At 43.6% G+C, this 11,998-nt stretch overlaps 1 protein-coding gene across 7 annotated transcripts in view; it reads left to right on the top strand.

The window, feature by feature from the left end:
• The window catches only part of PTPN13 (protein tyrosine phosphatase, non-receptor type 13), a 227,927-nt gene that overhangs the window by 213,379 nt on the left and 2,550 nt on the right, over positions 1–11,998 (top strand). For all 7 annotated transcript variants that reach the window (XM_019552792.1, XM_019552791.1, XM_019552788.1 and 4 more), the window contains 7 exons: positions 3,461–3,516; positions 4,417–4,520; positions 6,867–7,015; positions 8,785–8,875; positions 9,616–9,953; positions 10,620–10,835; positions 11,425–11,487. In XM_019552792.1, coding sequence (XP_019408337.1) covers positions 3,461–3,516; positions 4,417–4,520; positions 6,867–7,015; positions 8,785–8,875; positions 9,616–9,953; positions 10,620–10,835; positions 11,425–11,487 — 1,017 coding nt within the window. The remainder of the gene's footprint in view (positions 1–3,460; positions 3,517–4,416; positions 4,521–6,866; positions 7,016–8,784; positions 8,876–9,615; positions 9,954–10,619; positions 10,836–11,424; positions 11,488–11,998) is intronic.

The following is an 11,998-nucleotide window of genomic DNA, read 5'->3' as shown; positions in this document are numbered from 1 at the left end:
AGTCCTCCTTAGTCCTGGAGAGAGACGGTGCTCTACCCTGCGGCTCCCGGGGGAGAAGGGCCTGGCAGTAGGAGTCTATCTCCTGCTCACAGTCCCTGATGGCATGCAGTCTCTGGACTGTGGCCTGGAGCTTCTCCAGCTGGTGTGCCAGAGACCCCAGTAGGGAGCAGACCCCGCAAGGGGAGGGGTATTCTGAGAAGTATTCTGTTTGGAGACAAAATTCTGCTGCGTGCTGTCCACTCTCCTTCTGCTGTTACATATCAGAATTGTCATGTAGGCTGATTTAGCAGAAGACATTCATAAAAAGCATATATTGAATACAGCCACGAGTAGATCATCTGCCTGATCAGACTTGAACCCCACACTTTTATGGAGTCAACCATCTGAATGTTTAAATAAAATAGAGAAGCACTTGTACACATGATGGAAATTGGCCTTTTTGCGGTTTAATTGCATCATGTTGTATACATGCAGGGGTTTTTATGATATAAATAATTTTGCTATGTTTCAAACTAAGCCACATCTGCATGTAGTTTAGTTTGCAATATAGCTATTTGTAAGGTTGCAGCCTTTGACAGCTCACCTTTGACAGCCCGCCGCTGCAGGAGAGGCGGGCTGAAGGCAGAAGTAAGGGGCTGATCCCTTTTTCTTTTTTTTTTTTTCACAGAGCCTGCCTGTGTCCCTGAGCTGCAGCGGATCCCAGTCCTTCTTTCCACAGCAGTGGTGCCTCCTAGGGCTGCCCAGGCAAGCTGCTGGTGTGTGGGTGCTTCCCCAAGTCGGGCTTAGGGAGCAGTTGGATTGGGCTGGGTGCTGCCTGCAAACTGAGCAGCACCCTCCTGCCAGCCACCCACCAAAGTGGCCCTGGGGGGCACCACTGTTATGGAGGGAAGGTCCAGGGCCCCCCATAGCTCAGGGCCTGCCTGCAGCTTGCTCCCTGGCCACAGGAGAGGTGGACAGGCTCCACAAAAAGAAAAAGAAAAAAAAGAACAGGCACCTCGTCACATTTTTTCTCCCTTCAGCAGAGCCTGTCTGCATGAGCTGCCACTGGGCCGTACAGCCTCTGAGCTGCATGGGGGCCTGGTCCTTCCCTCTGTGGCAGCAGCACCCCCTGGGGCTACCTAGGTGGGGTGCTAGCTGTGTGGGTGCTGCCGCAGCTCATAGGCAGCACCTGCCAGATCCAATTTTTCCCTGAGTCCATGCGCTGGAAGCCTGCTGGGCGCTGCTCCCTGTGTGGGCTAAGGGAAGAGTTGAATCCACCACCAACAACCTGCTCAGGCAGCCCTGGGTGGCACCAGCACCACAGAGGGAAGGACCAGGTCCCCATGCAGCTCAAGGGCTGTGCAGGCTTCACTGAGGGGGAAAAACAAGCGGCAAGGGGCCTGATCCTCTTCTTCTTTTTTTTTTTCCCTTCCCGTGGTTGATGAATGAGCTGCCAGCAGGCCCTGAGATGCCGGGGACCCCAGACCTTTCCTCCATGGCAGCAGCACCAAGCCACTAGCCGCCCACCCGGGGGCCCCAGGGGACACTGCCTCCGTGGAGGGAAGGACTGGGTCCCCTCTGCAGCTCAGGGGCCATTCGGCCTGCCAGCAGCTTGCCCTCCAGCTGCAGGAGAGACAGGCAGGCTCTACAAGGGGAAAAAAAAAGGATTCAACCTCTCACTGTAACAGTGACAGAAGCCCCTAAATTGAAACAATGGGTTTTTAATCATAGGTCCTTGACCTAATTTATACTAGAAAAGGTTCACTGCTATGGCTATATTAGCAAACCTTCCTAATGTATATACAGCTTATACCACCTCCCCAAACAAAATAATATCTACTTAACAATAGTATTTTTGCTGGTATAGCAGTATCCATACTAGTGCTTGTGCCAGGACAGCCATGTCATAAAAAAATCAGCCATAATTAATATTACTATATTGGCAATATTTTAAGTGTAAAATCGGCACTAGAGCCAAGTCAGCACTTTTAGGCAGGAATTTCCCACATGCCCTGTCACCTACAGAGAAAGATGCTGTACTATAATTTACCAAAATGGGTTGTAAGCAAAACCTATAATTCTCTGAAAAATTAGTCATTACAAATGTTGGGAGTGTTTCATGTTTGAACATACATTATTTGTCACCATGAAAATGTCCTTAGAAGAAATGTTGTTCCTTACTTCAATATCTCACGGCAGGAAGAAGAAACCTCGGATACTGTTTGTAATGATGGAAACACTTCCTCTTCAATATTTGTTTCTCTACTCACCCTTTCCTCATTTGAAGGAAAGGCTTGGTGTCTCTTGGTTAAAAAATAGGATTCAGCAACCTGTCCAGTAGTGAGTCATGGGTAACTGTGACTCCTGCATCTCATGTAAAGTGCTTTTGAAAAACAGACCACTTATTTGAGTGTGTAAAGGTGGGAGCAAAAGCCTACAAGGGGCCTACTTTGTAAATAAGAAAATTCTTAGGGCTAAGGGGTGCTCCAAACTCTCACAGTTTGTCCCATGATTCCACCACATATTTCAGATGACCAGACTGTGTGAAATAAGGCTTTGTCTTCCGCCTGGTTCCTGCTAAATAGTTCTTCCCATATAGTTAAAAACAAACAAGCAAACCTCTCCACATAGTCATATTTGGCCTTTGTGCTGTTTCAGCCCAGAATTGAAGGACTGCATGGTCAATATATAAAGAACTACTACTTCCACAGGGTTACTAAGTCATGACTGAGAAGATTAACTTGGCAACATGGCAGTGTTTGTACAGCTGATGCCCCATTCTCACTGAGAATGAGAGATGAAATTCATCTATGCTGTAGAATAGTGGTTTCCAACATGTGGTCCACAGACTGTCTAAGGGGCCAGTGAAAGATGACTATGATCAATCAGAAGTCTGTGAATATTCACACTTACAATTCAAAGGGGTCTGCACCTCCGTTCAGAATTTCCAAAGGGATCTGCAAATGAATATCAGTGCAAGGGACTCTGCTGCGCAGCCTAAACCCCACAAAGAGCCAGCAGTAGGGTTTTTCTGGAGGAACAGTCATATAGGAGTGCTTGTAAGTTTTCAAGAAGTCTAGTGCAGTCAGGAAAGGGTCACTGGAGGTTCTGCAGGCCAATTGGACCCACTATTCCCAATAAGTAGCACAAGAGAGAAACTGGAAGAGTAGCTATGACAAAGCCGTACAGCAACCCTCATCCCTGGCCATAAAGTGGAACATGACTTGACTTCTGCAACTTCACTACATTTCGCTGCAGGGAGAAGCTGCCTATTTGTGATTTATATGGATGGTAATGGATTTCGTTTTGGAAGAATAAAGAACTTAACTTTAGTGCCCACTGCTTTCAATGTGACACCTTTCACAAAACCTGAATTTACTTCTTTACATCGTTTGTTTGAGCTTCTAGTAGAACAGTATGGTTGTTACACAGTTCCCTATCAACTGTAACTGACTATATTTCACATTACTTCCTTTGCTAGCCTGTACAAGCAAGGGACTGTGAAGAACATTGTGAAGACAAAGCAATGCCTGAAAGGTAAGAATTTTTACTGTGGTGTAAAAATGACATTTGTAAGTTTTGCACCTCTGCAATGAAAGAAGTAAAAACTCAAACAAACCACAGGCACTACGTAAGTGCCTGTCTATAAATGTGTTGCTTTTGGGTTGTTTGGTCTGTATTCATGTTATGTGAGAGGTCCTACAGAACCTGAGTTAGAACCTGAGGTTCAGGGATGCTGGTGGTGAATTGTGAATAGTAAAAATCTGCATTAGAATTCCGTTGTGTTACTTGGACATAGAAAAAATATCTGCTTTCCCAATTTTCTGCATACATTCTGATTTTACCAAATTCATTGGTAAGGGGAGCTTTTCATTTCTAGATCAAATGTGCCTTTCATTTCTAGATCACTGGTTTGCAACCAGTTCAGGTGAGGAAGGACAGAAAATGATTGCTTTCTGGTAGTGATTTAGATTACATTGACTGAATTGATTAACTTTGTCCACATACATTTTCTTGTCGGCATATGTTTCCATCATTATTACCATGAGGAAGTCACTAGTCCCTGCTGTCACTTTGTAGGAATGCCAAAATGTTATGTCTTCCCTCCTCCCCCCAACAGTCTGTGCTCCAGGGGCCGTAGCAGCAGCCCTAGACTGTTGCTATGTGCATACTAGGTATTTTCTTAAATAAACTTTAAAAAATGAGAAGTTAAGACTTCCATCTTTAATGAACAACATCGAATTGAGCCTGAAAATAAAAACATATATATTGTAGTTTCTCCTTTTTAAGGGAATTTCACAGTCTATCATTCACCATGATGGTTTTGCTGAGTATATCAGGCCAATAGCGTTGACTTTTTATTTATTTACATATATAAAACGTAAATGCCTTTTTCTAATATAAAATAATAAACTTGTATATTCTCTACTTGTCTAGGTTATTTTCAGAACCTCTTATGGGGCAAGCAGATGAAGATGAAATTATGTGGGGAAGTGATGACCTTCCAATCGAATCGATAAACCAGGATCATATAGATAAAGGCAAGGAGTTGAACAAATAGCCAGTCAATGAAAAATAAAGATTATAGTAAACACAGAATGTTAGAAATAGCTGGTATTGGCACTGGATTTACAAACCAGTCCTGATACCTTGTTCCGGGGCAGACCCAAACCCTCAGACCAAACATGACTTCTTCCATTTGATAATAGACCAATGTTATTGTTACACAGTGATAGCAGATAACAGTAATGCAGCAAAGCAAACAAAATATCCACCCCTCCCCCTGATCCTACTTCTCTACCTAGGGTTCTACAAAGGGAAGGTACACCTGGCTAGTATGGGAGTGCCACCCTGTGGTCCTTTGTTGAATAACCTATGTCAGCAGTCTTGGAGGTCAAGGGCCAAGGCCTACCCCCATGACCCCAGCCTCCTCGAGGGGTGTGCCCTCCTCCCACTGCTCTGAAAATCCCTCTGTTTGTATTTTTTTCTCCTGATGACTCTTCTGAATACCTGTGATCTCTGGGCCCTTACGTGTTTTATGGCTCGTCGAGTGCATAGTCCTACCCTCAACTCGCCTGTGACGACTTTGATGTTAAACTATCAAGAGAGGGGGTTCAGTGGAGATCTTCCTGGGAGTGCCTCCCAACAAACGGCAGTACTCATGATTGTTTGGCACGGTGTTCCACAGGGCTCCACCTCCCCTACACCCTGTCCAGTCGCCAACCACATGAGTGTTCACAGAATGGGTATTTCAGCCCTGCAGGGTTGCACGCAGTGTGATTCGGGTGGGTCCCATGTCGCCATGGACACAGATGGCTCTCCTCCCTCCGGCCTCAAAGTACGGCCCGTCTTCTCTCAGCTCTTTGATTTTCCTTTTTCTTTTTTGGGATTTTTTTTTTTTTTCTGAGAAGAAATACTCCCCTGAGGAGGAGAGGGCTGTAGAGCTGCCTCCTTGACCCCAGCCTCCTCCAGGGGGCTCAAATGCCTCCTCTGCCCTGCTCCCTACAGGGAGCTTAAATGCTTCCCTTAGCTTGCTTTCAGCGGGGAGCTGGAGGACTTCCCCTGCCCTGTCTCCTGCAGGGGCCTCAGAAGTTTCCCCTGCGTGGCCTGTGGGAGCTGTGCAGGCTGTGCCGCTCCTTTTCCATGCTGGAGCCTCAGCACGTCTAGCATGCTGCCCACCAGCACTCTCTCTCCCCAGCTCTTCCCCTGCCCTGGTTCCAGTGAGGCTTTTAAACTTTCCCGCGGCAGCCAGTACGGCCGCCACGATTGGTCCAGCTGTTCTCCTCACAGGCAACAGCTGATTAAACAGCCAGTGTAACGCCGGCTCGCGCAGCTGTGGCCACAGTCCCGGCTCCTGGTCTGGCTGCCTGGCTGGGGGTAAGTCACCCCCACTGGGGGTCCGTTTCTGGGCTTTGGGGCCCACGGGGATTACCCTCTCCCCTTCGGGAGCCTGTGGTGGTGCCTCGCTGTCACAGTACCATGAATTAGTTTCCCAGTGGTTGTCATACTATCCACGTTCTGTTCTGTCCACATAATTCTTTGTTTCCAAAACTCATCTCACACATATATCTTAATTTGATCATCAAAAATGCCATGGGATGCCACATGGAATTTCACATCCTAAAATTCATTTTTAGCAGACTCATATCTGTTGTGTATGTGGTTCAAGGTGGTTTTAAACAAAGATGAATAAAAACGAACCTGAATTTTTCTAGTAAACCTTTTGAATAATTCAGTGGGCACCGGGCATTTTTCATTCTTGTGTCAAGGAAACTTTCACTGTATGACTTTTGTTGTGCTTGAATGAGTAATAAAGGACACTTGCCTTTCTAAAGTATTATTCACTAAAAAATATAAAACATTTTACTTTCATGATTAAAATATATTTTAGGGTGAGGCTTTAAAAGAAACCTATAGTCTTTGAGGCTTAAGAGCACAATTCTGATTTCATATGCCTATGTGATCACTTAATTATGTAAATGACAGCATGTCAAGAATGTATACTGAGATATATGTTGATTTTGTTAAGGTATGTATAGGGATGATTTTTTTTTCCTAATTTGACTTTTTCACATTGCTAATCATTAATTGATCCATGTAAAATTTAGGGGGAAATGGTAGGGGGATAGCAGGTAGCAAGCATTACCACTGAAAGAATTAAACAGAGAGCATTTTTTATCTCAAGGATACTTTATGGTAACCTTTAAGCATAAAAAATAAATACGTAAGTTATGAATAAGCAACTGACAGTCTGAAAAATGTGTGTGTGTGTAGCTGTTTCTGGGAAATCTCTTTCTTATTTTATAGCATTGCAGTATGGTATACTGTACAATGCCCTTAGAATTATGTTTATATGAACAAATAAATCAGTCTTGTTCTTCTGGTAGATTCTTCTTTCATGACAAATGAAGAATTGTCTATACTCCCAATTGTCAAAGTGCTTCCTGGAGGCAAGTATACAGGAGCCAAATTGAAGTCTGTCATCAGAATGTTACGTGGACTTCTGGAACAGGGAGTTCCTTCAAAAGAAATTGAGGTAAACAAATATGGACTGTTTAAAATCTTTCTGTATAAGATTCTTTTTAAATATCCCTCATTTGGACAGGGCAAGGCAGTTGGAAACATAGTGTTCATCTACACATCACCCTACAGTAACATAGCAGTGCAGTACGGCAGCATAGCCATCATGTGGTTGGCAGCTATGTTGCTGTAATAGTGCACACCCCCGTTTTAGTGTACCTCTACGGCGATGTAGCAGCAAAATCTAACCATGCACTATGTGGGCACTTACTGTGCCATGCTTTAGTACTAAAGGAAGGAAGTACTAAAGCATAGTGCTGTAGCAGCATTGCCATATGGCAATGTGTAGATGCGTCCATAAGACCTTAAAAACTGTCATTACTAGCACCATTGCAAATATGGGGAGAGAATACTGTATCTAATGCCACTCCACAATCACTATGTAATTATGTTCATTCTGTGATGGAAGGTGCCTTAAGTGGGGGTTCCCTGAGTGATGCATTATCCATCTGGTATGGAGCCCCTCGCCGCATCTCGCCTGCCACGACTTGCTGTTATTATATAAAGAGAGGGTTCAGTGGAGATCTTCCTGGGGGGCGCTCCTCGGGTGCGATGTTTCACGGGGCTCTGCCTCCCCTATACCCCGCCCACTCGCCAACCTGATGGGCACCAGCAGTGGTGTTTCAGTCATGTGTGATCGACCTCGGCTTGCCTCGAGGGGGACCCCACGTGCAGACAGGTTCTGTTGGCACTTGTCAGGCTGCCCCTCCTGCTTCAATGAGTAGCCTTCCTACCCTAGAGACTGGCAAGCTATATGTGCATAGGCTGGCACCTGCTTCAGTGCCTCTTAGTAGGGCGTTTTGATCTTACGCCTCTTCTCGGTTTTTTTTTGCTCAAAAGAAATGGACCCCTGGGGAGGAGAGAGGTGTGGAGTTGCCTCCTTTCCCCCAGCCTCCTACAGGGGGCTCAAACCTCTCCCCTGCTCTACCTGCCAGGGTTGCTGCACTGCTCCTCTCCGTTGCAGGATCCTCAGTGCGTCTGGCGTGCTTTATGCCAGCCTTGCTCCCTCTCCTCCTCTCCTGCCCCCTGGGTTCTGGTGGGGCTTTTAAATCTTCCCATGGCAGCCGGAACAGCCGCCGCAACTGGCTCAGCTGTTCCCCACCTGGGGAACAGCTGATTAAACAGCCGGCATAACACCGGCTCACTCAGCCACGGTTTCTGCTCCGGCTCTGGCTGCCCAGCAGGAGGTAAGTTTCCCCCGCGGAGGTGCTGTTTGTGGGGTCTGGGGCCTATGGGGACTACCATCTCCCTTTCAGGAGCCTGTGGTGGCATCTCACCACCACAATTCACATAAGCTATATTGGGTTTAGAGCTAAAAATGTAATTTCCCACTGTAAAAAAAAAAAAAAAATGTCCTCAAAAGAATGTGACACAAATGGATAGAGATTCATTCAATGACCTCTGCATACTCCAGCTGCAGCACTGGAGGAACTGAAAACACAAACCTCTGTTCCTGTCAAAATTCTGATTAGCAGCCAACCATGTTAATGCTTCCAGGTGAGCATTAGAAAGCAATTTCCAGATAATAAGTTTTTGCAGAGCTGTACATTTCTTACCTATATGAAGCAAGATTTCCTTGCATTACTGAATTGTTTAACTTGTTCATCTATATGAGTACTAGTTCAACATATTCCTGATACATCTTGTTAATCACTTAACTGTTGTTAACATTGCCTGGCATTTTGCCTTTCCTAGCAAATACATGATTTAACACTCTGTTCACAGAATCTTCAAGAGTTAAAACCTTTGGATCAATGTCTGGTTGGGCAAGCTAAAGAGAACAGAAAGAAAAACAGATATAAAAATATACTGCCATGTAAGTCTGATAAATGTTGACATGGGTTTAAACAGAGGAACAGTATGGGCTTGTGGATTTGACATCATATCTAGAGAAATAATTCTGGATTCATATTCCCAGTTCTCCTACTGCCTGGCAAATTGCCAGTTCTCTCTGCACCTCTTTCTTTTCTGTTAAATAGAGATATTAATGTTTATACACCTTGGAACAGAAGTGCTATATAAGTGCTGTGATTAACATTGTTTTTGTTTTAGGAGTTTCTTGCAGAAGATCTAACTGACTTTTTATTGTACCAGATACTTCTCTTGGTTACACTGGTGGGAGTCTGGAACACCAAATATGTAATACAATTGTGGGGGTAATCTCACAGCAGTAGAGTTTTGTCTTTCAGTAGGCATGATGGGAGCAAGATACTCAGGTTCCAGATAGTTCTGATCTCTGTTCTTACAAAGACTCTGCATAACCATGAGCAAGATTCTTCAAGCTAGATTTTCAGAAGTGCCAAATACCCAAATCAATGGGAGGTCCCAGTGGTCTGCACTGTAATAATCAGATTCCTAACCTGGCTGCTTCTTTCTCCTATGTAGACGTAGCTAAAATCAGTTTTGTGAAAAAGGGATTTGTGGGACTTGGTTAGGATATGTAAGTCTTCCTTTGAAAATTAGAAAAACTGTATAAAGAAGAGGTATATCGGTTTACAGTATATCGGTTTAATTAAGTATAAATCAGTAAAACATATTTCTATGCTGGGATTGCAGATGATACTACTAGAGTGCCATTAGGACCTGAAGGCAGATATATCAATGCCAGCTTCATTCGAATGCCAGTGGGAAATGAGGAATTCATTTACATTGCGTGTCAGGGACCTCTCCCTACGACAGTAGCAGACTTCTGGCAAATGGCTTGGGAACAGAAGTGTACTGTGATAGCCATGATGACCCAGGAGGTAGAAGGAGAGAAAATAAAATGCCAACGCTATTGGCCTGATACACTCAGCAAAACCATCATGGTGAATGATAGACTGCGGCTTGCCCTTGTGAGACTGCAACAGCTGAAAGGATTTGTTGTGAGAGTGCTGGAGCTAGAAGATATTCAAGTAAGTGACTCAAATCATACTGTACCATGGTGGTTTTGAAAGAGCTTTCTTTGAGTGTTTGCATCCCTATCCTGACATAGTATCTTTGCCTGCCCACTTTCATGAGGGTCTAACCTTCTGTGTTCTGGGAAGGTGACAAGGTATTTAGGTCTGTTTTTTTTCTTTTGTCCTTGCTTATGAAAATTGCGAATGGGATTTTCTTTCCCCACATAGGAATGTGGGTGAGTAGTTCCTTCCACAACTGGAACTAATTCTGCATAAGCAAGCCAAATGAACGTTTCAGTAGATAGCCAAGCACGTTACCTAATGTGCCCCTTGCTCCTTTACAAGACAGGTTACAGGCTTTACATGTATGCTCCAAGGCCTTAGACTGCAGAAGCAGGATGTTCCATGAAATTTAAATTCATATGTAGTTAAACTTATGCAATTTGGGGAGGTTTTTGCAATTACCACAGTTTGCATGGTGAAAATAGTGCTATTTTACATAGTCACCTCTTAAGGGTCTGATCATAGTTTTGTTTTCCTAAATTTTGAGTCAAATTTTGGGTCAAATACTTTGCAAGTCTATCTTTACTATGAAGTATTTTGAATATTTCATCTAAGACCTTGCCTGTCATATTTTGCCATTTCCACATGCATTAGTTCCCTCTTGTTTTAACATTTCAGACAGGTGAAATACGGCGTGTTTCTCATCTGAACTTCATGGCCTGGCCAGACCATGATACACCCTCTCGACCAGATGATCTGCTCACTTTTGTTTCCTATATGAGACACATCCATAAATCAGGACCTATCATCACTCACTGCAGTGCAGGCATTGGACGATCAGGGACGCTTATTTGCATAGACATCATTCTAGGATTAATCAGCAGAGACTTGGATGTGAGTACCCAGAGGATGGACTGAACTGTGTTTGTAACCATACAGAACTGTGAACTACTATTTGGTTATTTTACTAGAGTGCAACAATGTTGAGTCTCAGACCCTGCCTATAGCGTAATCATATTTTAGTCAGTATATGGTATAAAATGCAATAACTATGAGAAGAAGAAATGTTAAGGACAAGAAAAATGATATTTAGAATCTCTCTGAGTTGGTTACTGAGACACTTCAGGTATCATTGTTTATTGAAACCTAAACAACAAGGCAGTGTATGGGGTTATATAATGCCTGTAGTAATTGTCTGTATAAAGTTAATGAAATATTCACATTTATTTTTATAATTTTTAATAAAATGTGTGATTTTTTTTTTTTTTGCAATTTATTACATTGGGATAGTATAGTATATGCTGGTATGTTCACCAAATGTGCATGACTTGATGGCTATTTGCATTTTACTAGTGTATGTCTGATGGACTAAAATGTGGATTCCCAGGTGCCATTTCCCATACCTGTGTTGTGTGGGGGAGCACGCAGGCATTTGTTTTGTTATGAAGTCTCACTTGCACTTGTCATCTGTTTGTTTTGGCAGTTTGACATCTCTGATTTGGTGCGCACTATGCGACTTCAGAGACACGGGATGGTTCAGACAGAGGTATGTCAATCCATTTGTTACTTTGTGCTTTATCTAAAAGCTTCTAGTGAAATTTCTTAAGGCAGATAATATCTGTGTTTGGAAGAATAGTGGGTGGACTTATTCTGTGCCCCAGGAGCTCTTCCTTTATGCTGCAAAAATGAAACCAAGCACTTGCAGAGAAACAGATTTCATTGCATGTAACTTTGAGTGTTCTATAGCGCATTCAAATATCAGCACTTAAAAACATCAAGCTTAACAGGTCAAAGCCTATGTGTAACTGCTGTGTGTGTGTTGAACCCTGTCTGTCAACTATAAAAAATCTGACATTTATCTCATTTTGGAATTCTTGTGTTCAACTTCTTACCATTTTGGAATGTGCTTATTTTACTTCCAAGGGGAAGTGATGCCTTAATAGTTTATTAGATTACCAGGGATCCTGGTTTTCTCTGATTAAAAATTGCAAATTCTCTGGTTAAAAACCCAAAATCCGTGATAAAAATTAAAGGACCCCCAGAACCCCCCCAGTGCT

This window comes from Crocodylus porosus, unplaced genomic scaffold (assembly GCF_001723895.1).
Source record: "Crocodylus porosus isolate Cpor-Errol unplaced genomic scaffold, CroPor_comp1, whole genome shotgun sequence".
In the NCBI taxonomy this organism is placed as follows: domain Eukaryota; kingdom Metazoa; phylum Chordata; order Crocodylia; family Crocodylidae; genus Crocodylus; species Crocodylus porosus.
This window is presented reverse-complemented; position numbering and strand designations above follow the sequence as displayed.